Source organism: Danio rerio, chromosome 22 (assembly GCF_049306965.1).
Source record: "Danio rerio strain Tuebingen ecotype United States chromosome 22, GRCz12tu, whole genome shotgun sequence".
NCBI lineage: Eukaryota > Metazoa > Chordata > Actinopteri > Cypriniformes > Danionidae > Danio > Danio rerio.
In genome coordinates, this window is record NC_133197.1 from 6980514 (window position 1) to 7007061 (window position 26548).

General features: G+C 34.4%; 2 protein-coding genes and 1 long non-coding RNA gene across 7 annotated transcripts; 2 read left to right on the forward strand and 1 right to left on the reverse strand.

Annotated features, from left to right (window-relative positions):
* Positions 1 to 27: 27 nt before the first annotated feature.
* On the forward strand, positions 28 to 1899 carry LOC137487213 (uncharacterized). The gene is made up of 3 exons (XM_021469543.3): positions 28 to 256; positions 345 to 632; positions 723 to 1899. The coding sequence occupies exons 1-3, from the start codon at positions 28 to 30 to the stop codon at positions 1013 to 1015; spliced, it is 810 nt and encodes a 269-aa protein (XP_021325218.1). The 3' UTR covers positions 1016 to 1899.
* Positions 240 to 25786, reverse strand: LOC103909531 (uncharacterized). 3 transcript variants are annotated; one of them, NR_170296.1, is made up of 4 exons: positions 25494 to 25786; positions 13954 to 14079; positions 659 to 795; positions 240 to 523 (listed from the first exon to the last, which is right to left on the reverse strand). It is a non-coding gene; the product is annotated as an uncharacterized lncRNA (long non-coding RNA). The 3 variants fall into 3 exon arrangements; NR_170295.1 differs by having other exon boundaries at positions 240 to 558; NR_170297.1 differs by having other exon boundaries at positions 240 to 558; positions 659 to 798.
* Positions 756 to 20617, forward strand: LOC108181196 (CD48 antigen-like). 3 transcript variants are annotated; one of them, XM_073937163.1, is made up of 6 exons: positions 756 to 827; positions 13149 to 13462; positions 13635 to 13925; positions 13998 to 14111; positions 17669 to 17736; positions 18953 to 20617. In XM_073937163.1, exons 2-6 carry the CDS (start codon positions 13156 to 13158, stop codon positions 19001 to 19003), a joined length of 831 nt encoding a protein of 276 aa, XP_073793264.1. In that variant the 5' UTR covers positions 756 to 827; positions 13149 to 13155; the 3' UTR covers positions 19004 to 20617. The 3 variants fall into 3 exon arrangements, with proteins under 3 accessions (XP_073793264.1, XP_017208929.2, XP_068072515.1); XM_068216414.2 differs by lacking the exon at positions 756 to 827 and adding an exon at positions 10994 to 11888 and having other exon boundaries at positions 13130 to 13462; XM_017353440.4 differs by lacking the exons at positions 756 to 827; positions 17669 to 17736 and adding an exon at positions 9705 to 11888 and having other exon boundaries at positions 13130 to 13462; positions 18953 to 19834.
* Positions 25787 to 26548: the final 762 nt, after the last annotated feature.

The window sequence follows — 26548 nt, forward strand, 5'->3', positions numbered from 1 at the left end:
GGTGTTACTATAATACATTGGGAGAACATGCTGTGGAGTTTTGGAGCCGAAAACACTCTTATAGCTAAAATCAACATTAAGGAGCAAATCTTCTCCACATTTGATGGCACTGACAGATTCAGAGACAGACTTAAGATGGACAGACAGACTGGATCTCTGACCATCACAAACATCACATCTGAAAATGCGGGAATTTATAATCTTGATATAAGCGGAAAAAAATGGCCATCAAAAATATTCAATGTTTCTGTTCATGGCGAGTAAAGTTCTTTAATCCTTCACAAATTCTTCAACAATTTACACTCAAACTCTGTACTGAAAATCTCTATTCTCATGTTTTCCAGCACGTCTGCTTGTTCCTGCCCTCATCTTCAACTCTTCTCTGTGTTCATCATCCCAGTATAATTATTCAGTGGTGTGTTCAGTGGTGAATGTGAGCGCTGTGAGTCTCTCCTGGTACAAAGGAAACAGTGTATTGTCCAGCATCAGTGTGTCTGATCTCAGCATCAGTCTCTCTCTACCTCTGGAGGTGGAATATCAGGATAACAACACCTACAGCTGTGTGATCAACAACACCATCAGCAACCAGACCACACATCTGGACATCAACACACTGTGCCAGCCGTGCGAAGGTACAATATGCAGTTAATTTACTGACCTGTCCTGTGATATAGATCCGACCAACACATTCACTTCTATTTCTTCTGGTCCTCCGGTGTCAGGTTCTCAGATAGTTTTGATATCTGCTGCTGCTGGATCTCTGATGACTTTTGTTGGAGTCGGGATCTTCTGGATCTGCTGGAAATGTGGAAACTCTGATCAAAAAGGCAAGTGTTACATCAGTGTTACATACATGATTCTTAAACCAGTGATAAACCCACACGGAAAGAAAATATATGGCCTGTATATGCATCTCAATTTTGCCTATATGTGGCACATTTACACATATGTGCATAAAGGTTCATATATATGCATATATCCTCATTTAGGACCTTTCCATGTGGAAATATTTTAATCAATTGATAGACAAAACTATTATTTAGCCCCTCATCGGTCAGCCCTCTTTTTGAATTCATACTTGATCTATGCATATGATATATAGTTAATTAAAATATGTACAGGAACACATCCCAGTTAGTATGTTTTCATAGGTAAAGTACCTAAATATGTTAATAATGGAGATGACAAATGAAAAATTTTATTTATGATGCGCTTTTCTTAACCTCAAAGCGCTACAAAACATACAATAACTGTGACGAGCCAGAGGCTCAAACCCATGTTTCTGGTATGGTAGACCTACGTTCTACCGTTTAACAACAGGAAGAGGTGATGAACCAAGTTGCTAAGGTACAAGGTCTAGTTCAACAAAAGGTGTTTATTTAGGAAATCCAAAATCATCAAAATAGCAGCCAGCCAAAAACACAGGAAGTCTACAAGACTGACTACAGCCAAGCAGGTAACAAACAAAGTTCTCCGTAGAGCACAGGGACAAGAGCACATCAAACCCAAAAACCAAGTGACAAGTGAAGAAAAGAGGGTAAAATAAATAGGCTAGTCTACGACACAGCTGAACAAGATTAACACAAATGAACCCAAACAGAAAACACTGGGAAAAATAGCGACATCATGTGGAGATGAAAAACACCAATAGTTCAGAAGATGTCAATAACAAAAAAGAAAAAAAATGCAAAGAATGACAAGCTTGCATAAAATCCCTGTAAGAAGTCAGAGTCATATCGCAATAATGAAACGATAAATTAGCAAAATGTTAGAAATTTTATAAAAGGGACTGAGCTAAATGCTTTGCTAAAAAGATGCGTCTTAAGAAGCTTTTAAAAACAGTCCAAAGAAACAGCTTCCTGATAGTTGTAGATAATGCATTCAATAATATTGTCGCACAATAAGAAAAAGCCCTACCTTCTATGGTTTTTAAGTCTACAGCATGGCTGATACAAAGCGAGTCCACATGCAGAAAGAAAACAGATATGCACAAATGTAATCTGGGCCCGGTTTTTCAAAAGTAATCCACTAGGATTTTGGATAAGGGATTGGATCAAATCTTGAAAATGGGTTTTTCAAAAGAAAAAACGGATTACCTAATCGGATTAGATCACGTAATCTAATCTTGGTTTTGATACGGATCAAACCTTTACTTTGGGTTTTTCAGACCTTTTTTGTAGGATTTGGATCACTTTGATCCAAAAAACCTGGATTAAACTGATCCCATCAGAAGGGTGGATTTAGTGTGGATTTTATGCCCAAAATGTAATGAAAACTTAAAAAATGTATTAAATAATACTATTTTTGGATCATGCAGTATCTTACGAGATATACTATTTATTAATAAGGTTTTAATTTTATTTGTTCATCTGTCAGGCTATAGTGATTATTGGCTTCAACATATTTAGGCTTTCAGTATAGGCCTACGGCAAACAGCTGTCAAAATTGACCAGAAACAATACATTTTATTCTGTCACTAATTTATATATACATTCATCACAATAAAAAATATATTTGTTTTTAGAATATTTATTAGTGATGCATGCAATGATTACAAAATAACCAAGAAAATGCAAAGAATGGCAATCACTGATTTTTGAAATCACCTTCAACAACTGCAAAAAGAGACTGAAAGGGCAGAAGCACAGCTTCATCTGGCCGAGGAACAACTTACTCTGACCAAACTGCAGCAAACCAAGACCACATTTGAGATTCACCTCCTAAAGGCTTTGCTCAGACAAGCTACTCTCTCCACATCAGATGAGGAAGTCTGAGTTTTTGACATTGACATTTTTTTATTTACATCTATATTTGTAACTTATTAAAAATACCTCAATGTACAGTGTTTGTGTTGTAGGTCTCAGATAAACGGACTGCTGGAACAGGATGGGGTGGGCTTTTTATTGTTTTTTTTTTTAAGTGTGTGTTTTCATTTCTAATAAAAATAAAGTTATATTTACCCCACACTGGCTATTCTACTTGTTGCTCTTTTCATAGGCCTGTCTATCCATCTACATTGTGTTTGAGCACTGGTAATCCAGATTTAGTGATCCTGAAAAGTTCCTATCCGGATCAGATTGATCCAATCCAATGTTGCTTCGAAAAACTGGCTCAAAAAGTAAGCTGGATTACGTGATCACGGATCGCAAAAACAGGATTACTAAATCCGGATCAGTTTTATCCAGATTAAACCTTTTGAAAAACCGGGCCCTGGAGCTTACCTATTTGCTGATCACACACACAAAATACTGATTATGTGTTAAACATTTTACTCTACTATGGTAAATGTTTTATATTCAAGTATAAAAATGTGCTAATGTCAAATTTAATTAATGCCATTTTATTATCAAAATGTAAGGAATAATTGATGACAGACCATGGAATTATTACTAAAATAATGCACAAGCACGGTGGTGATAGACATGATATGAAGCAGATTCAAGGCATTATTTTCCAATAACAACAGATTTGAGTAAATTATTCCAGTTGTTCTCGTCCCCACAGCTAAAGATAGTGTTCAGACGTTGTATTTAGGACATTTGCCAGGTTTTTGTACTCAATCTGCTCCTGTGTATAGGACTAGCTTCTTTCACATCTCATCCAAAGCCTTCTGTTGTGTTTTGATGTGTTGTAGCTGTGAAATAACTGTCTGTGTGGGTCCTAATGCCCCAGTATATTGACTTTATGCACCATCTTTCATATGAGATGTTAAACTGAGGTCCCTACTCTTTTATAAAATCACTTTGAAAAAAAAAGTAGGGTGGTCTACTACCTTCTACCTACTACTTCTACCCCGGTGGTCTGGCGATCTGTACCTCCTCAGAATGTGCTACCGGTAGCTTAATCTGTCATGTTTCACCAAATCAGGGTTAGCACATCATTCAAATGTCTATCAGAATGAACTAGCACATTAAATAAGTATGTAAAAACAGGGGTAGCACATATTGTCAGCTTCAAATATCCATCGAAATTTACTACTACTCTGTCGAACAATGTTGAAAAAGGCGTAGCAACTTCAAATGTTTATCAGAGGTAACTACTGCCTTAATTATTTTTTTTATTTTCTTAGTTTTATATTTAATTTGTTTATTAGAGTGGTAGTTCATTCCGATTGACATTTAAAGCTGACAAAATGTGCTAACCCTGTTTATATACACTTTCGTTAAGGAGGTAGTTCATTCTGACATTTGAAGCTGAAAAGATAAAGACCCTTTTAGATGAAATATGACAGATTGAGCTATCGGTAGCACATTCTTGGGTGGTAACACGATCGTCAGAACACTGGCGTTCTGGCCAAAATTTGCCACTGGCCTCTGCCCATTATGGCCTCCTAACTATTCCCAGATCATAATTGGTTTCATCCCTCTGTCTCCTCTCCACCAATCAGCTGATGTGTGGTGTGCGATCTGGAACCATATGGCTGCCGTCGCATCATCCAGGTGGATGCTGTACACTGGTGGTGGATGAGGAGATTCCCTCTAATGTGTATATGGCTTTGAGTGTCTAAGCGCTATATAAATGGAATTATTATTACACAGCAGCTTAGAATGTTTATCATTAGCCAATCAGAATCAATTATTCAACCGACCTGTAGTATACATGTAATAAAATAGCACACACTGTATGTTGTGACGACTGAACTAGCTGAGTTTTGCCATTTAAAATCCATTTTTGTTGTTGAAACAGTTCAGCCGAATAAAGATGAGCTCACTTTAGCAGTTATTTCACATCAGCCATCGTTCTGTGAAAGAAACTCACAATCATGGGTAAGATCATTTACTACCAATTTAGGAGTTAGTTGCATAATTTTAGCAATGAAGTAGATGTGTGCATTATTATTATGCAAAAAATATTATTGTGCAAAAATTCAAGTCTTCACTAAATTATGATGTTTTCCTTTCTTTATTCTTTTATTTTACAGAAAGCTGATGAGGTGGCTCATGTAGAGTATGTGATGCTTGGTGACCATGAGATGATGAACAAACCAGTATTTTCTTAAGTACTAAATCCAGAGGTGTCGTCACTTTTACTTGGAAATTATGACAACTTTAGAGGCTGAGTCTATAACATTAATTTTTAAGTCGATAACATGAATTAATTAGGTTTGATTAAGGGTTAAAGCATCTTTAAATACACATAATAATAATAATAATAATAATAATAATAATAATAATAATAATAATAATAACCCGGATTGTAATCCAAGTGTGTTAATTCAATTCTTTTAAAAAGGTACTGTTGAATAAACACTGGCTGTATATTTCAAAGATCTAAAGTTGGGTCATTTTATTAATATTTAAATCTTTCTTCACTGATCTGCAGTTAAACGAAAATTATTTATCTTATAAATGTCGCCATCAAGTGGATCAACTGTAGTATCACTCACTCTTTCACTCCTGGGCTGTATCTGAAATCGCCCCCTTTATACTTAAATGGAGATTAAGTGCACTATTTTTTAAAGCAGACATTTTAGTAGTGTCCGAAACTATAGCATATGTTATATAGTGTACTCAATCAACCCCACAATGTAAAGTAATAACGTGTCTGCAACCAGGGTATAATCAAAAGCTAGAAAATCTCATAATGCAGTACACACATTTGACCACAAGATGGCATCTAAAGCACAATTCCATAGGTCTGTGGTTAAAAAAAGAAACTTAATGTAACGTTTGTATAGCCTACCTGACTGAAATCAAAAGTCTTTATTTCATTGCCAATTGACAGCTCGCTAAGTGTAAAAATAATCATAATCAGAGCCCATAAACTGTTGATGCATTTTCACACCTTCCAAAGACTGGGACATTAAACCTTTAACAAATTAATTCGTAATTTAATCGTTTTAGATTTATATTCAGCCCAGGTGAGTAGGGGGAGGCTGCAGACTTGGATCTAGACAGATCTACGGCCCAAGCAGTTTTACGCCCCTGTTGTTCCTGTTGTGTCTAGTAGAGGGAGGCAGTACAGTGTTATTTTAAGCCTCCAGAACTTTATTACACCCAACCAAACGCGACACCATGAAAAGGTATCTATGTTAAATACGTGTTTAAAACATTAGCAAACATGAAACTTAAACCTTTTTTTATTAGATTAAGGTTGATATGACTGTATGTCAACACAAACAAATTGGTGTAGTATAACAGCAGTGTGTTAGTTTGACTCAATTTTAGGCAACTGTGTGCAGGCCAGCTACATGTTCTACATCAACAAAAGAATAAAATAACATTAACCTACATAAGAAAGTGTGTTATGAAGGCTAATTTTCTTTTACCTTTTTGTCTCAGCAAGGGAGTAATTATTACATATTTAATAATTATTTAAAGATATATATTTTCTCATAGATTAGACAATACACTTGCATGGTCTGGGTTGTCAGCCAAATCTACACTTCAACTACACTACATTATTCCTCCAAATTTGACTTTCTTAAATACTGAAATAAATCTAAACAGATCTGAAAATTTAATTGATTTTATTTTAAATTTTAAAATTTCATTGCTTTCAATTACAATCAATATAATACAATCCTGTTCTAGTTTAAACAATTAAACTATCATATATCCATAAATGCATATAGAAACTCAATTATAAATGGTCTACTCATTTTTGTTCATATACAGTACATTTTATATATTACCAATGAAGTTTGCATTGCGCATGCAATCATATTGTTTATCCCTTATTTTTTTCATCATATTTATTGTAACAATACCTCTGCATTCTTATCAAAGCACATCATTACTCCATATTACACTGTATTGTTTGGTTATCACTTTGTTATTTTCAAAATGCAAATTTATATATAAACAATACAACAAATGTATATCTCTATATGAAAACGTATAGCTAGGCTACAATTAACCATTACAGTATCCAACAACTTTTGTTTTTAATTTTTTTAATTAAATTAATCTAAATTAATTTGCAATAGAGCTTTTGCAAATCTGGAATTATTTGGTGAGTGTATCAATTCTGCATATTTTATAGTGAGTTTATAACTCACTTTATGATACATTAATCTAGCGTTCATATTTAGCGTAATCTAATTAAAATTATATATATTTATTAACAGGACATTTAATAATCTGAGAGCGTTGACTTCAAATGTATTATGTGGTCATGTATCTTTCATCCCCCCTACTGAACGCATTAGGAACAACAGGGGCGTAAAGCTGTGGGGCGTAAAACTGCCTGGATCCAAGTCTGCAGACGCCCCATATAGGCCCAGGTTGATGGTAATAATGTTGTGTATTGTCTGGTTGTGTTAGAATTTGTACAGAGTAAGGTTGACTCATTCAATCAACCACCAGAGGGAGCCCTCTCTGCAGTACTCATCTGATTGCTTTTTCATGATTATGTCTTTGGCGTCTGGTTTGGATTTGTAGTAAAATCTGTTTGCAAACTTCTTGTAAAGGGATTTTTTTATGAAGACTCCGTGCCCAGTTTGTGACAGTATTTTTAAAATATCCAATCAAGGATTTATCTGTAAGGTTGTGCTAAAATGCATTGGATGTAAACAAAACCATTATTTACTATTTGTTTTGTGCACCCATATGTTGTATTTTATTTGTTTCCTTTGTTTCTTATTATGTTCACCTGTGTCTTATTTGGTTTTTCCATTAACCTGTGTAATAGAGGCCTCGGTTTAGGTCTGCCTAATGTCCTGTCTTCGCATGGGAAAGGGTTTGCCTTAAAGTTTTTTCAAAATATTTGTTTTGTAAATAAAAAGGCAACAACTGCAAATTAGGTAATTTGCTCATTATTACGCTTACCTGCACTACGACTTACGCTGCGTTCAAACTAGAGTTTGTGTGTGCGAAATTCTGTTGTGCGTCGCTGCGAAAAGGGGCGGGATTAAACAAGATTATTAGACATTAAAAAAGCGAGCGATTGCTCCATGTTTTAATTCTTTCGAGAGATGTCATGTTTTGATCCTTGATTGGTCTCATGTAGTCAAGTGATGTGATTTTTGATGCATGACCTTACGTTTCCGGTCTGATGCATTTGCATGCATATGAATAAAAGTCTATGGGGAGAAAAGTCCAGTGTGACCACAGCTTAAGTGCCATAGGGTTGACAAACTCCTACTGTGGAAGAAATGTTAAGGCACTGTGATAGGAGCCACCTATGCAATAAGTACATTCATGAAATTTTCTATCTGTTATATCTAAGTGAAAGCAATTGGGAACAGAAGAAACTCCAAGTGGATGCTGCACATGGATGGATGGATGGGTAGATGTCCCCCACCCCCAATCATGCTTCTCTGTCTAGAGCAAGGGTGCCCAAACTCTGTCCTGGAGTGCCGGTGTCCTGCATATTTTAGTTCAAACCCCAATTAAACACACCTGAACCAGCTAATCAAGCTCTTTCTAGGTACACTAAAACTTCCAGGCAAGTATGTTGAAGGAAGTTGGAGATAAAATATGCAGGACACTGGTCCTCCAGGACAGAGTTTGGAACATACCTGTCAATCTTTTTTGTGTTTTTCGTAATTCTCCCATATTTTACAGTTCTATCCCGCTATCATCCCGTAAAGGTATTTTCCTGTATTTCTCCCGTATTTTCAGTCTTTGTCTAAATAAACATAAAAGAGCCGATCCTCCCTATACGCAACCCATACAGCCGAACCACCAGGGGCCGAACCACCCCTTACTCTTAAATGAGTGTGTTCTGTGCTTTTGTTTTATTTAGGCATAAAAACAGCAGGATTCTCTTACCTTTTTATCACAGGTGCTGTCACCCCTCCTATGCAATCCTCAAAACGGTGCGTGATATAGCGTGCGTCATATAGCGGTGCGTGACTGTCAGCTGACGCGTTCTATAGTGATTGTGATGCCTGCTGCGCTGTCATTTGTCTGCTGTGCTGTCTGTGTGTCTGTTTTGCTTCCTCTACAAATGCACTGCAACGTTGTGGGGCATAATCAGGTGGATGGAGAACAGCGGAGTCTAAGTGTGCGCTCTTTTATCAGCATCCTGCTGTTTAAGAGACTCTTTTCCTGATGCTAAGGGTTGGACGGAGACCAACGGCGTGCGAGTTGGCAAGGCGATTTGCCTAATGTTTGGTCACACTGGGCTTAATATAAACTTTTGAAACGTGACTTTTGGCTTTCCCCTCTTTTTTCTTGTTTCACCTCAAGGACATAACAGTGATAAATAGATGGATTTTGTACACACGTTTTGAAGCACTGTACAGACTTATACACATAACTAATTATAATACCATCTAAAGATGTCGATGTCTTGGTGGGTGTTTTTTTTTTTTTTTTCAAACACAAGTAATTTTGTTCTAAATGAGCATAAAAAAAAGAAAGCAATGCTATTATTATATAGTTAGATGTGTGCATTTTTAAAGTGACACCTCCGTTTTTTAAATGTAATTAAACAAAAAATCAAAATAAATGAGATTCATTCATTGCTTTTTAATCAGAATGTGTTAGTTATACAGTGAAGATTGAGATTTGATAACTTGATGCTATTTGTTTATAATAACTAATTAAATTAATTTTAATAAGCTAAACTGCAAATTTGCTGTTAATGTATATTATTTATTTTTTCTTTTGTAAATAATAATAATAAAACATATTACTGACTGTTCAATAGTTTATTTACAATGAAACAGCCTCAGAAGAACATATTTAGTAATTTGGGGATTTTTTTATGGGGAGGGGGGTATCCCTTATTATGGTGGGCATATCCCTTATTTTCACATCCCAATGTTGACAGGTATGGTTTGGACACCCCTGGTCTAAAGTAATAATGGGAGACATTATGCTTATAGCTTCAAAACAATTGATTCTTAAAATGATTCACTGTTCTGAAACAATTGAACTACTGTACCACATGCTAGAAATACCTAGGGGTGGGATCCCTTTAAATACAACAAAAACATGCACTAGAATAGGTATATTCAAACATACTGAACTTTAAAATATAACCTCTAAATGCACTTAGCTTAGTCTAATAATTAAATAATTAAATATTAAGTGTCTGTATATTAGACTTTTTATAAGTTTTCAAATCATGTATATTTTTGATCCATGTTGGGCTTGGCTAGCCATGGCCAACAAATAAATTACCTACTACTAACTGTTATTCCTTTTACATGTGTCTCATTAAAAAGTCTAAAAACATGTCAAATCTGTCAGCCTGATGGACAAGTCTGAGTTAAGCGATCACAGGGAAAACGACCTTGCTGCCAAGAGTAAAGTTGGCAGAGGAAGGGATTAAGATATTTGTTCAAGGTTTGGGCTTGTCCCCTTGGTCCCCTTGGACAGATTGCACTATCATGTTTTTCTATTCTTCTTCATTCTTTCATATCACATTTTACCTGTTTTTATGTTTTGTTTTTATGCATTTTTATTATTTTATTTTACTTGTTTCTTTTATTCTTGTTTATGTAAAGCACTTTGAATTGCCATTGTGTATGAAATGTGCTATATAAATAAACTTACCTTGCCTTGCCTTGGTTCCTGTGAAAGGAACTATGAAATGATTCAGCATACAAAGAAATTTTGCACAATTGCGTTCCCAACTTTAAAAAGAATCTTAAGGGACCATTCCTGCTCCAACATGACTGCACACCTGTACACAAAGCAAGCTACATAAAGATATGGATGAGGAGTTTGGTGTGGGGGAACTGAACTGGCCTGCACAAAGTCCTGTCATCAACCTGACTGAGCACCTTTATAGTTAGAGCACAGACCGATTCAGGCCTTCTTTCAAAATAAGTGGTTGACCTCAGAAATGCACTTTTGAAAATCTGGTCGAAAATTTCCGCTATCCATATTACACCCTACGGATTAAGATGATGCCATTAACAATCATATGCATATAAAGCGAGATGTCCCATAAACATATAATGTGTGTAAAATCACAATAGTGTATCTCTTGCTTTTCTGCCGCTCTTTCAAAACGCTTCTCCATTTTTTTTTCTTGACGTCAAACGTTTACGGTAGCTGAGCAAGCAGAAGCCCCTCTAACCCATTACCTAAAAACAGCCCACCAGCACTGCTCATTCTCACACACAAGATGCTTGTTCACCAGCAGATCAAACCACTTTTTTTCAAACCACAGCAGGTTTCAGTTCGACTCAAAAGATGTGTCACACTGCACACCACTGAGTTTTTCCACAACCTAAAACCAACAGCTGAATAAATTCACATTAAATATTATGCACATATAATATTATACATGAACTTTTGCTCCACTTCAAACTGAAATAGTTAGTCCAACATTCTACTTTTACATTATTAAATACTTTAATATTCTACATTTTAAAAGATAATGAAGGACATTTTCCACCATTAAGAAATGTTGGTTTTACTAAGAGTCAGAACAACATTTTTCATATTAATTAATTTACATTGTACTTGTAAACATTATATCAACTAATCCGTGTGCATACCTGGTTTTCATGATATTGTGGTTAGCAAATGTATCCTCATGTAGTAAAACCAGCAAATTTGAAAACATTTTGTTCCCAGTGAGGAAACAGCTCTTAAATAATCTGGTATGAAGCATTTTGAAAATGTAAAAGTGCAGATTGTTTTCTGTGAGTGTTGGATTTAGGGGCAGGGTTGGGATACGAGAATACGATTTACAGTTTCTCCACAGTGCAAACATCATGTCTATAGGAAGACCCCATAAAACATGAAAACCCTAACATTGTGTGTGTGTGTGCGTTTGTGTGTGTAAGCATGCATGTATGAGTATATAAAGGAGGGCTGAACTGTCTGAGGAGGATTCACACATCATTAACTGATCTGTTCTGCTTCTTCAAAACAGTTTTAGTGTTTTAAAATGAACAGTTTTATTATCAATATATATCAATGAACATCTGAAAATGTTTAACGCTTTTCTTTTGTTCTGTTTGTGTCGGCTCCATCTGATTGGTAAGTTAAGTTTTTTTTCATGCGATACCAGAACAGAATGTTTAATTTATCACATTGGTCATTTACAAAATGTTTTAAACCCTTATTTCATTAGTCATGTACTCTTAGCATTTATGCTAGCAAGTGTAGTTTTTGGGGGGGGGGGGGGGGGAGTCTATTCTGTTAACCATTTAGGGTAACAGCTTCGACTAACAATTGACCATCATGTATTTGTGAAATTAGGAGAGCTTGTGTTCCTCTTTGTATGTGTATCAAGAGGTGAAATATCATTTTGGTTTTAAGTGAAATGTCTTATTTCTACACATTTCCAAATTTGTCCTTATTGAGTTTAAAAGCAAAATGCTTTAAAAATTATACACGCACACATATACATTAACAGATTTATTAAAAAGATATATTTATTAAAATAATATTTTAGTCACCAAACAGGTTTAGAAATAAAAAATACAATTACATTTTAGCAAAATATTTAAAAAAAATATAAAATACAACCTACAAAATTTCAACTAAATTTTTCAATTTTCAATGTTTTTTTTTTTTTTTTTGCTTCTCTTGATTTTTAAAATGTATATTAAATATTTTTCTTAAACGTATAAATGTGGGGGTACTGGTTTTTGGACTGTTATCACAAGTTATTTTGTTAGATTATTTGCAGATTTGGCTTAAGTACTGACTAAACTAATGTATATGCACAAATATAATAGTGTAAAGCTTCCTATAAAAAAAATAAAATTATATATATATATATATATATATATATATATATATATATATATATATATATATATATATATATATATATATATATATATATATATATCCCTAAAAAGCAAATAATAATAAAAGTAGTAGTGATAGTGGTAATAATACTAATAATAAAAGTAGTAGTGATAGTGGTAATAATACTAATAATGATGATGATCATGATGGATGAATCTTAATAATAAATTAAAATTTTAAAATTAATACTAAGTTACTGATATTAGGAAAAAAAGACAATAAAAGGATTAGTGTTTGTATGGTGTTGTATGTGTAAAGAGTTAACATTTTGTAATGTCAAATGTACCCGCAATTATACAAACACCCATATTAGCACTCACATACACACACACACACACACACACTTTTAGGTTTATACTAAATCTTATTTCGGCATAGTAAAATAAACATGGTTAAATTCTAATTGTACAAGGTGATTTCAAACTTTGTAAAGCAACAGTAACCCTGATCTTGTTTTTCAGGTGTGTTTGGCTCCAGTAGGAATGAAATGCAGTCATTCTCAGTGATGGAGGGAGATTCTGTCACTCTACACACTGGTGTTACTGAATTACACAAAGGTGAATTAACATGGCACTTTGTAGCTGATAACTCTCTAATAGCTCTTATTAACAGAGCTTATCAGGCCTTCTCCACAATGGATGGTCCTGATGGGAGATTCAGAGACAGACTGAAGCTGGACAATAACACTGGATCTCTGACCATCATCAACATCAGATCTGAACATGCTGGAGTTTATGAAGCGCAGATATTTTCAGATAATACATCATCAAAAAGATTTAAAGTTACTGTCTATGGTGAGTACAAAGCCTTCTTGTTCGACCATTTACAATTTATTGTTTAAGTATTTCATAGCACAAATGCCAATAGATAATATCATTGCAATTGCATTACATGTGTACTCAGCCCGTTCAAACAAAAAGTTTCCTATTTTAAACACATTCATATTTCTCTTTACACTGATTCCAGCTCGTCTGCCTGTTCCTGTCCTCATCTTCAACTCCTCTCAGTGTTCCTCATCCTCACAGTATAATTGTTCAGTGTTGTGTTCAGTGGTGAATGTGAGCGCTGTGAGTCTCTCCTGGTACAAAGGAAACAGTGTATTGTCCAGCATCAGTGTGTCTGATCTCAGCATCAGTCTCTCTCTACCTCTGGAGGTGAAATATCAGGATAACAACACCTACAGCTGTGTGATCAACAACACCATCAGCAACCAGACCACACATCTGGACATCAACACACACTGCCAGCCATGTTCAGGTATGCGCTCATCTACACATTCACTTACGTTAATGTCTCTCAATCATAAAAATCCTCCTCTTCCTCCTGAAGGCTCAGCATTTTGGACGGTGTTCATCACTACTGCTGTTGTTGGATCTCTGTTGACTGTAGCTGCTGTCTGGATGATCAGGATCTACAACAATCAGAGAAAAACAGACCATGAAGGCAAGCATTAACAACCTTTTTACCAAATGGACAGTACTTTGACAAACATTTAGAGTACTGTATAGTTCCAATTGCCTTTTAATAAACATGATAATTGTCATTATTTAAGGGCACCTATTATGCCCCTTGTCACAAAGCGTAATATAAGACTTTTGGTGTCTCCAAAATGTGTCTGTGACATTTCAACTCAAAAAACCCTTCGGACCAATAATTATACCCTGTTGAAAACACCAATTTTTGGGTTAAAGTAAAAACAAGCCATTTTGGTGTATGTGCCTTTAAATTTAAACGAGCGGATTTTCCTTGCATTTGAAAAGTAATAGCATTTGGACACAGTTTCCATCAATTATTTTTTCCTGTACAATATGGATTATTGCATTAAAAATATCAAGATGCACATCGATTTTAAAAAAGCAAACAAGTGAGTAGGATAAACTTTTTATTTGATACGAAATAAGTAAGGAACTATGATGGAAACACATTGACTGAATAAATTACAGAATTAGGACAAAAATGACGGTCATGGGCTGGCATTAAATGGATGAACCAGTGAATTGACCATGTTATGAAATATCTGAAATGTTGTTTTTGTCATTTTAAAATCCCTTAGTCAAAGTCTGTCATCGAAATTACAGTGGTCGCTCGTTATACATGGGGAAAAAAAAAAAGCACAATAGGTAAATCCTTGGTAGTCAGCTTCATATTTTACAATTATTATCGATTTTTTAGGCTGTAAAACACCTCACTGCATGCACACTTTATACACTTTTCTCGGACAGGCATTAACAGTTTCACACTCTTTTTATTTTTTTTTAACCTCTCAAAGTTCATTTGAAAAATAAGTCCAGTATTTTAAAATGAAACCAAAGATCAAAACCAACTGATCGACATTTATTTATTCAGAAATGGCGCCCTACAGCCGCATAACTTCTTCAGCATGTCCAGAAGTTCAACTTTTTGATTGAGGTAAAGTTGGTTTTATATTCGCACAGTGACCATTTGTGACATGCCACTTTGAATATTGGTTCTTTAATCTCATGTAAATATGACTTCAAAACAACATTAGCTCTATTTACTTAACTGTGAACAATGTTGTAGTTGAATAGTCATGGGCTGCTAATATGAGTTTCCTATTTAGAATTTGCAAACAATACTTTTCTGAAATTATATTATTAAGGAGAGACTCTGAATGTGCGAATATAAAATCAACTTTATCTCAATAAATTTGAGTAATTGTTAGCATCTTTCGTTGCCTTTTGTGTGCTACCACAGGTGCCTTTAACAGTGCAGAACGTATCGTTGAGATTGTGGGGAGAAAACTTGCAAACATATAGTACAGCACTGCTAGTGATTGAATATTTATGCAAATTTAGCAAGATGAATGCATTCTGTACTGTGCAGGATTAAGATTGCTTGACAATGGTCTACAGCCAGTCAGAACGCAGAACACCATGCGCTATAGAAAGAAGCATGTTAAATTACACACACACACACACACACACACACACACACACACACACACACACACACACACACACACACACACACACACACACACACACACACACACACACACACACACACACACACACACACACACACACACACACACACACACACACACACAAAAAACCCTGCTAAAAGTGAACCATGTTATAGCGAGAGACCACTGTATATGTATTATCAGTATTAATACTTCCAGAATGATTTTAAGCTTCTCTACTTCCAAAAAGTAGTCTTACGCCTCCAAAAGCCACCATATGTTTATTGCATTTTGTTTTTGTTTTCTGAGTCATACTGTATGTTATGCATGTATGTATATACATATTCCAGCTTTGCGCTAAAGTCTAAGTCACATCTTTGGATGGAAACATAGCATTTGGTCTTGTTCTAATACCTATGTGTCAGGGCAGGCACAGTGACAAAGTGAAAACAAAAGAAATGAGAAGGATCAACATAGAAACAAAAATGTAATCAAAAATATACCTAGCATACACAATTTAAAAATGAAAAGTCACTCGTTGGCTTCGTAACATCAATGTCAGTGTAATGTAAAAAGATGACAGGATATTTGTGTTTTAGCACTCTTTTTCTGATCTAATTTTCATTTAGTTTAATAAAAAAAGGAAATAGCACCATTCTTTCAAACGATCTTTACTGAGGTGAAATTTGATTTATATTTAAACATTCGTTCATTTTTGGAACATTATTAACAAAGCATTATATATATATATATATATATATATATATATATATATATATATATATATATATATATATATATATATATATATATATATATATAGTTGATGTCAGAATGATTAGCCCCCTTTGAATTTTTTTTTCTTTTAAAATATTTTCTAAATGATGTGCAACAGAGCAAGAAAGTTTTCACAGTGTGTCTGATAATATTTTTTCTTCAGGAGAAAGTCTTATTTGTTTTATTTTAGCTAGAATAAACACAGTTTTTAAATTTTTTAAAATCATTTTAAGGTCAATATTATTAGCCCCTTTAAGCCATATATTTTTTCGATAGTCAACAGAACAAACCATCGTAATAAAATAACTTGCCTACCCTGACCTGCCTATAAACTAATTAACCTCGTTAAGCCTTTAAATGTCACTTTAACCTGTATAGAAGTGTCTTAAAAAATATATAGTCAAATATTATTTACTGTGATCATGGCAAAGATAAAATAAATCAATTATTAGAAATGAGTTTTTAAACTATTATGATTAGAAATGTGTTGAAAAAAAAAAAAAAAATCACCCGGTTAAACAGAAATTACGGAAAAATTGCCTAGTATCTAGTAAATTTTTACGGAATTTTTTTTACTTTAACTGTATATTGACCTTTCTTCCAACAACTTTTAACCTTGAAAAGTTTGAAAAGGAGTTTATTAAAAATTTTAATACTTTAAAGTCTCGGTTAATGTTGTTTATTACGATACAAAACCCTTGTAATAAACTGCCAGTCATTTCTCTGTTATTTTACAGACTTATTTCTCTATACATTTCTTATACATTATTTGAAAATGGTAAAATGTCAATAAAAGTCCATTTGTTGCAAGTTGATGAAGAGATAAAGGTCCCATAATGCAAATCACATTCAAAAATGGATGGAAAACACTTGTAAATTATAAACATTTTTATAGTGTAGACTTTTAACTATCTGCCGATCACAGATAGACAAAATGAAAGACATGGCACAACATACAGAGCTGAAGACATGGTTAATACATTGTCAAATCAACAACATGATGAAGGGCTACTGAAAAAAGACATCAAAAAAGACTGGATGGACTGTTTATCGTTCTAAAATGGCTGTGTACACACAGTTCTGTCCAAACACCTTTTAAAACAGTACTTTGCATAACAGGTGCCCTTTAAAATGTGAATTTGTGTGTAAGAAAGTTAAAATAAAACTAAAATTTGTGGGCGTTTTAGTTTTTAAGATATAGCACCTTGTATCATTTTAGTTGTGAATTCATTCTTTACATTTGACAGTCTCTAAACAAATCCAATAGTAAGTTAACACCTTTTTATTGTTAAATCAGTTGAGATTCGTGAAGAAGAGATCACTTATGCAGAGACAACGTTCAGCAAAAGAATTGCACATAACTCGGTAAGATTATGTTAATCTTTATCATCTCAGCAGGAAGTGCAGGTGTCTAGCGCGTTTTCAAAGAGAGGCCACTGCCTCAAAAGAGGGTCGTTGAGCTTCAAATGTTCTCATACATCTATATTTCGAATTTATAGTTTCATTTTGTGACTGAAACAGGAGATATACAATCTGTACTTTAAATTCAAATTAGTCATAAACAATCCACATTTAATCTAATTATCATAAACAAAAAGTGTATGTGCTACACAACTATTTATTTAAGCAAATTAAAATCTTGTTTTTGCTCAAAGCTAACCTAATGTATGCTAGTCGAGCAAAAAATAACTTTGTTCATAATTATAAAACATTTTATAGCCTACTTGTCATACATAAATGCTACATCAGTTAGCATAGCATTATATTACATAGAATACTTTAGCATTTAACACATCAACCACATCACATCGTGTTGGTTTTTTTGTGTTTCATTACTTCAAAACGATGCAACAAATAGCTTGTTTTACTGCTTTAGCTTTGTACCTTCATTAAAAAAAAACAAAGGTTAAACCATTTTAGCAAGAACATAGTGGTGTAGTTGTGCATTTAGTAGCCTGATAAAACCATGAGGGGATAAAATAACATCTTTCCGTTGTAAGAGCAGCCACAGATCTGCTCTTCAACCCCTTTTTATCTGTTGATCAAACTCTGCAGCGCGCCAGTAGCACGTATGCAGTATCACGTGCAGCTGCTTCTGCTACTTCAGTTGTTGTGGGCAAACAAACATGCTAGCAGATCAACCGCTGCTGTTTAGGAAAATGTTTAAACCACAGATATGGTTAACCATATTTAAATGACGCTCCTTTAAACTGCTTCTTGTTAGTGCTGTCACGGGAGGGAAATAATTTTTAAATAACCACCTATATTAAAAATGACTGTAGTAAAATATAGCTAGACATCACACATGCTAGACCTATTGTAAAAGCATTCATAAGCCCAGGTAATATGTTAGGCTAAAATGTAAACAAATGACCTAATTCCATACTAAGTTTCTAGTTTCTATGGTATATTTTACTGCAAAGCACAACACACAAAATATTACACTTTACTAAAGTAGGTTATAGTTCAAAAACACCATGGTATTTACTATATTTTTTTCATGTGATCAATTACATTGAATGGCAGGATGAGCTTTAGAAAAAGTTGTTAATATCTTCTGTGCCTTATTTTTTTTTTACAGGAAGTTAACGAAGAGGATCAAGTAGAATATGGAAACATCATCATGAGATGACGTCACTATAAGAACATTTAGAACTCTTTTGAAATGTCGAAGTTTTTCCACTAGCGATGAGTTCTGTGAACACTGAATCAGGAGAGTATGTTGACTTCAGTCAATGGGGTATATGCACAGCTAGTGTTTTTCTAGCCAGCAATAAACTTCTGGTGAAAGCCTAATGTGACCATTTTCAATTTTATAAGGTTTCTTTCACAGCATTGATGTTGTAATGTAATTACAATACATTCAGTTAAATAGACTTAAGCATACATTTAGTTGTTCAAGCATAAAATGAAATGTAAGACCTTGTACATGCTAGCGCCATCAGGATCAGCAGGCCAACGCAAAAACTTCATTAAAAATACTGGAGTAAAACATCTATATTTCAAAGACATGGCGGGGGGAAATGGAATTTAATGCAGTGCTTCTTGTCCGCTTTGAGACCCACTTTGTCATATATCAGTAAATATCACAGATTTTTTTAAGGAATCAGACCTTAAATGTGGCAGTTTTATAATAGAAAAACAGTTCATCAGAAGCGCTAATGCTAGCTGAAATTAAAAGTTTGTGTGCGTATACCCCATTAAAATTAAGTTATTGTACATTTACACTAGAAAATGTTTTAAAATGACTTGCATGTGAATATATGCACATGTAACGGAGGCAAGCTAGTAAGTGCTTTGCAAGTAAACCTCACTCCTCTGACCTCAAAAGGTGCTGTAGCGACAGACGCTAAAGGCCATAGTCTTTAGCCTCCTTGTTAGAGCAACCGACTCCCATGTAGAAGCTCGGAGCGGGTTGGGTGATGTAGGATCGGCGGGGTTACACACATAAATATATTCTGATAAAAAATTAAAAAAAATAAAAAATAAAAAACTTTAAAAGAGAAGGTTTTCCCGCCCAGGGTCAAATTTACACAATGTACATACACAGATATCAGATTAATTTTTAGAAATTAGTAATGAGACATTTTCTAAAATTGAATAAAAGTGCCTTACTGACCTGTTTATCAGAGCACTTAATAGATCTAACATAACAAGCCCTGAAAATGGAATGAGAACATATCTTAGAGCTATTTTAATTGTAATATTAACAAATTGCTGTTGATGCACTTGTTTTAAAACATTTGTTCTAGGTTTGTAAAAGCGATTTCTTGTTGTTGTTGAGTGTTTAGGGTCATTTACATGGTTTTGACCAGCTTGTCGTCATTTTTTTCTACTTTAAGCTCTTATAAGTTAGACAAGCAAGTTACCTTGAGGGCTGTTTAAAGAAAAAAAATATTGATTGAAAACTTACTAATTAAATGAAAGATCTGCAAAAAAATCTTAAAAAAGTTTCAGTAATGATGATGATAATGATGATGATGGTTTAAATCATGGGGCAGTTAAATTTTAATGATGAGTAAAAGACTAATATGTGGGTCAAATTTACAATTATTAAATCACCCGAAAGACCAAATACAAATATTGTCACATTGTTTCACTAACATATCCATGTCATGAACCATATAATTAGTTAGCTAAAGTTTATCAATCCAATAAATCATGGGCATACAGGCCAACTTAATGGAGAAAAGACTGAAAGGTGTTAAAATAAAGAGAAGCTTCCTGTTCATTTATGGGTTCTAATACATAAGTGTTGTGTTCCTTCGGTTTCTTTCAACGTTAACGCCACCTTCTCGGGTATCCTTGTATTTCTAGCCAGATTGCGCCATCTGGTGGGTTAACAAAGTCACAGCAGTAGACTAGGAAAAAAGTAAAGCGACTTTTATGCGATTTTCATATTAATAACATCCGTCTAATTCATAAAATATATTTAATTAGCTTTTGTCTGAAATTATAAGCCACTTTTTAGATACAAAAAACAGGTTTACAGATAAAGACTTATGAGGCCTTTGAATGATTTATCCTGATTGGCTGATCTCTAATGTTATTTTCTGGAGAGAAAAAAGCACAGCCAAAGTAGTACCGGCACGTTGAGTGCATTACCTTCTATATCACCACGCTGAATGATTTCAAACACAACACAAGGCTTTGGATGAGATGTGTGAAACTAGTGTCACACACAGGAGCAGTTTTAGGACAAAAATCTGACAGATGTCTAAAATACAGCATCAGAGCTAGTGTGGTAACCACAGTGTAACTGTATTTAATATCAGCACCAGTCTGGTGAAGTCCACAACCGACGTAAAGGCTATTTATTATACCTTTATACATTTTAGAATTCGACTGCAGGCCATTAATTATTCCTTATTAATGAAGGGTTGGGCAAGGTTCAGTGTCTCAACTTTTGCATCCTTGATTATTGCTTTTATTTCTCTACAGTTAACCATCATGTTTTTTTTTACACAGATTAGTATACATTTTATTTTTTCTGCAATATTACTTCATAGCAGCAGAACAAAAGTAGTCCCTTCACTCAAACCAAACCAATGACTGTAAAAAATATGGACGACGCGACAGCCCCTTTTGCCATTGAACGCCTTGAGGGCAAAACGCCTGCTTGACGGGCACAAACTGTCGCAAAAGACTGCTGAAATTGGAGCCAGACATGCGCAGAAGGACTGTCTGATGGAGCCAGAGGAGGAGCCGCGATAATGAGCGGAGTCGAGCTTCCAATCAAACGCTTTATGTAAAATCAACCACGCCCCCCGAACTTCTCACTCGACTGCCGGTGTCTGCACTATAACAAACGCTCACTGATGTAAATAGAAGCACTTACATTAAAAAAACACAATAATATACGGTTTAAAAACGGTGTGATGTAAGCTGTTAAACTTTAATAAAAGCAATACATGGTGGACTGCAGAAATAAACGATCTTTTATACACTCTAGCCTGAATATGAGCACAAATAATATATTCTCTTATTGTTATATTTGTTGTTGGTATTTGTTATCTTCATAGGGGTAGAAATAACACTTGTAAAATATGAACAATAACATATAAACAACACATACATTTTTAGAAAGGTTTTTATTTTTAATTAGCCATCAACAGAACCCAAAATATAGCCTACACACCATAACGATTTACCATGCGGGAACAATCGTGCGTTTAGAAGATAAATACAGCAAGATTACTAAATATCAACAGGATATTTACACATCCCAACCCTGCAATTTGTCAATTTGTGCAAAAAAACTTTGCACTATTAATACAACTTCTATCTGCTGTAACATCACTAGTATATTGTTTATTCATTTTCGCTTGAATTGTTTATTTATTTAATTTTTTTGCCTCCGTTTTCATTTGGTTTATTCGATGCCTTCATTATATCTGGCAACGAGGAATTTACATTCTTTTTAATGTTAGCTGGAGTGTTCAAATAAAACGCCAACAGTAAATGATGTAAATAAATAATATCTAACATTTACAGCTCTATTAGGTTATATAAGATTCGATTTCAAGAACCTTAAAATGATTTATAACAGCAAATTCAGTAGATCACTTAATAACATGCCAAAACTTAAAATGCAGAGACGTGCAAGTTCAAATAACCTTACAGGAGATCAACGTGAAGATTATTATTTAAACACAAAGAGAATTACTGCTAACGATCTCCTGTATACCCCGTACTTAAATGGGTTTATTTTATTGTGCAGTTTTATTGTCATTTTCGTATTTATTATTATTATTATTTAATACTTGTGCAACCGATACAGGTTTATTGTTATTTATTTTGTCCTTTATTTAAATAATTGCTATGCTATTTGCATCTTTATTCAAAGGTTAAACTCAGTGATACACTTTGCGTTCACATAGTAGCATGCGTTTGTTGTTATATCAACAAAAATGGGTGTAATAACGTTAACAAATGTGAGGGTTTTATATAATGAAGATTCAATCGCGCCAGCTCCGGGCATCAGCGCATAACCTAGTCGCGGCGTCGCGGGCTGATTCCGGCTCGCATGCGGCAGCGCCTTCTCGCTCGGCCGCCGCATCTGGCTCAATTGACTCAGGCTGGACTCGGGCAGTGAGTCCAGGCATCCGGAGTAGGTCCAGCAGAGGTAGTCAGTCTGAGGGGTAAGTCTCCGGCAGGCAAGAACTGGCCCCTGTGTATTTTGCTATCTGGGTGGTTAGGCGTGTATTAGCAAACTAATAAAGCCCGAAAAAAGCTCTGACCTTAGCGAATAAACAGTGTTCCACCAGATCATGTATGTCAGAAACTGTAGTTTACTGCTGAACTCATTTTGTCATAGTAAAATATCACAGAAATCGAGTAATAACACTTCAGTCCTCTGCCGAAGCTCAGACGCCGCGCTTTGAGAAACTGTCAATCACAGCTGTCAATCACGATGACACGCCCAGCATTAAATTACTGCTAAAAACAAACTGTTTACAAAAATGAGGATCTGCACCTATTTCAGCACAATAACCAGAGCCTTAATCGACCAGAACTATCTTTCGGGACATTTTATTGCAAGTGTAATTAATTTTTTTATTTGGGCTCAAGTCTCCTTCATTAACACGGAGGAGGCGGGCTTTATGACTTGTACTGCAGCCAGCCCCCAGGGGGCGATCTAAAGGCCGAGACCTTCACTCAAACGCAGGCTTGCGGCACACTTGAACCAAACACACAAATGTCTAATGTAACCTACAAACTGCTTGTCCACCAGCAGCTCAAACCACATCTCTGATGACCATGAACCACAGCAGGTTTCAGTTTGACTCAAAAGCTAAGTGTCAATAGAACAGCAGAGATTGTACTTGGTTTTAACATTGTACTTTGGTTTTCTAAATACAAAAATTAAAAAGATATATTACACAACCGTACTAAAAATCAAATATATTTAATCAAATATAGTCAATTCACAGAATATTGTTATTTTTCCACATTTTCACATAGTACACCAGATTATAAAAGTAAAGTATATAACCCGCTCATTAAAAAAGGCACAAGGACCAGACAAATATTTACTTCAAATAATACGATCACATAACACAAACTAATGAAACATGTAGGAGGAGGGTCAAGCTGTGAGAGGAAGATATACACGAGCAGTGTTTTTTCAGAGCACAATCTTATTTGTTTAAAAACCGAACTGTTAAGGAGTGTTTTGCATGTTTCTTTTCTTCTGTTTGTGCTGGAGGACTGGTTAGAGCATTTTAACATACTCATTGTTTCCATTTTTTAGTAATAAATCTACAGCAATAGTGCTCAGATATGGGTTTATACATTTAAATAGAAAGTTACAGGTTTTGAAAGATGATAAATAACTACTACTACTAATATTATTACTATCATCATCATCATCAACTATTGAAAGTATCTGTCAAGACACATATGAAATGTACATCGTATCTGCATAATTGGAGATGCTCTGTAGTGGATCGGCATTAAAAAGTGACAATTGCCTTAAGCTGTATACTTAACTTTAACAGTAACAGTAATTTAACAACAACTACAGCAGTATTTTACACTACTCTGCCTGCGTGAATTGCTGTAATGTTCCACAACTTGAAATATTGGCTTTTTAATTCTCTTCTTCAATCAAAAGCAGCTTTGGCACATTCTACATAGTAAAAAGCATCATAAATAAAGATCAATTGAGTTATAGATGGCGGGGAAAAGACTGCAAGATGGTTTTATATAGTGATGTAAACATCTTATACATCATAACTAAACTTGATTATCACAACAGATAAAAAAAAAAAAAACTCTAAAGAAAGTCAATTTCTAAGTTATGTAAGTGACTTTCATTATGTTTTGTGTCTCGGCTGTAAGCATGGGCCGGTATAAGTTTTGGATGATATGATAACCTTGAATAAAAATACCACGGTTTCACGGTATTGTGATTACTACTTTAAAATAAGTTCATTTTTAATGTCTGAGAAAAAAAAAAAAAAAAAAAAGCAACAACTATATTTTAGGAAACATTTATAATATTTTGGAATAGAAAACATTTCAGGCTTAACAATTATAAGAAATAAATAGTCTGCTGTCTTCATTGATTTCAAAAACACAGAGTTATTTACACATAAAAACCAAACTTATATACCTTAGGAACAACAGAAAATGTTTGTGGTTTTAAAACGTTTAAAAACCTTTTCCAAACCGCGGTAAACCTTGAAACCGGTCATCCCATGCCTACTCGACTGTTGTTGTAATTGCTCTTCAGTTCAGAAGCAAATTAAATACATATTTTAAAAAGATGCTTCAAAATCAATATAGTCAACATAATCAAAACTTAACATTTGATGTTGCTAAAGGAATATTCAGAAGCAAAGGGGACAAAACCTCCTTTTATGTCCTTTAATAGTTAAGTAGTATAGCCTACTACGCATTTTCTCCACTGATCTTCAGTAAATATTATCTGAATAATGGCGCCATCATGTGGAAACACTTTCTATTTATCTGATAAAACTGTCATTTCGTGTGCAGCTAAAAGTTAGTGAGAGCATCTCACTTGTGTTTGTTTAATATTGTATCAAAGCCCACTCAAACTACAGGCCTATTTTAACGTTATTTAGAGGAATTAATAAGGAGTTAGTAATTACACTCACCTTTGACAGACAGTAGCCCACCATCGAGTTCTGGTGCTGTTCTGAGCCCACACTTTATGGTTCTGCTGTTGAGTTATGAATCCGGAATCAGTGGTTTTGATGTCTATGATGGATTTAGTCTGTTTATTTAGCTATAGGTTACTCTAAACAGGCTGTTCTGTCGAATATACGAAAAAACGCCAAACCTGTTTTCATAAAATTACTGCTGAACAGCTGCTCGCAATCAAGGAAGGCTCAAAGCAGACCGAGCATGCGCGGATTAAGGCAAACAATAAATAAAATCTGACACCTGGGGCCTGTTTCAGTAAGGAGGTTCAAACAACACGGAGTTTAAACTTGAACTCTGAGTTGATTTACCGAGAGATTAAAAACTCAGAGTTTTCGGTTTCAGGATAGCTGATCTGAGTTGGATCAATCAACTTTGAATAGCTGACGCGTACTAAACAGTTCCTGTAAATACTATAAAACTATTTTATGTTTCTTCAAATAGTTGTATTACAATCCAGCTCTTTCAAACGAGTAATTCATCTTCATAGTATCATCATGGCAAAACTTTACTCCATCCAGTAGGGGAGAAATATGCACTCAAAGCTGGTTTGCCATCCGTCATAAAACATCAATGAAGAAAACGAAAAGACAAGAAATGAAAGAGAAAATAACTGTTAAATTGTGCCTCTAAAGATGAAATACAGTGTGCACATGCATTGCACTCATCTGTATCAATTTTATAAAGTTATTTTGTCATCAACATCGGTATTTGAAAGCCAAATGTTATCATACTTGTCTATTTAATAAAATTTGTCAAAAGTGTGCCCTTTTAAGGATGTTATGGAATATGTTTGAGCGTCTCCGTTCATTTATCTGCATAATTTATTCCATAGTACATTAATAAAAGACTGACTGTGACATTATGCATCTAAATGTTTACATTATTAAGCTACAGACCGGTCGCGTTGTGATTTACAATATATATATATATATATATATATATATATATATATATATATATATATATATATATATATATATATATATATATATATATATTTTTTTTT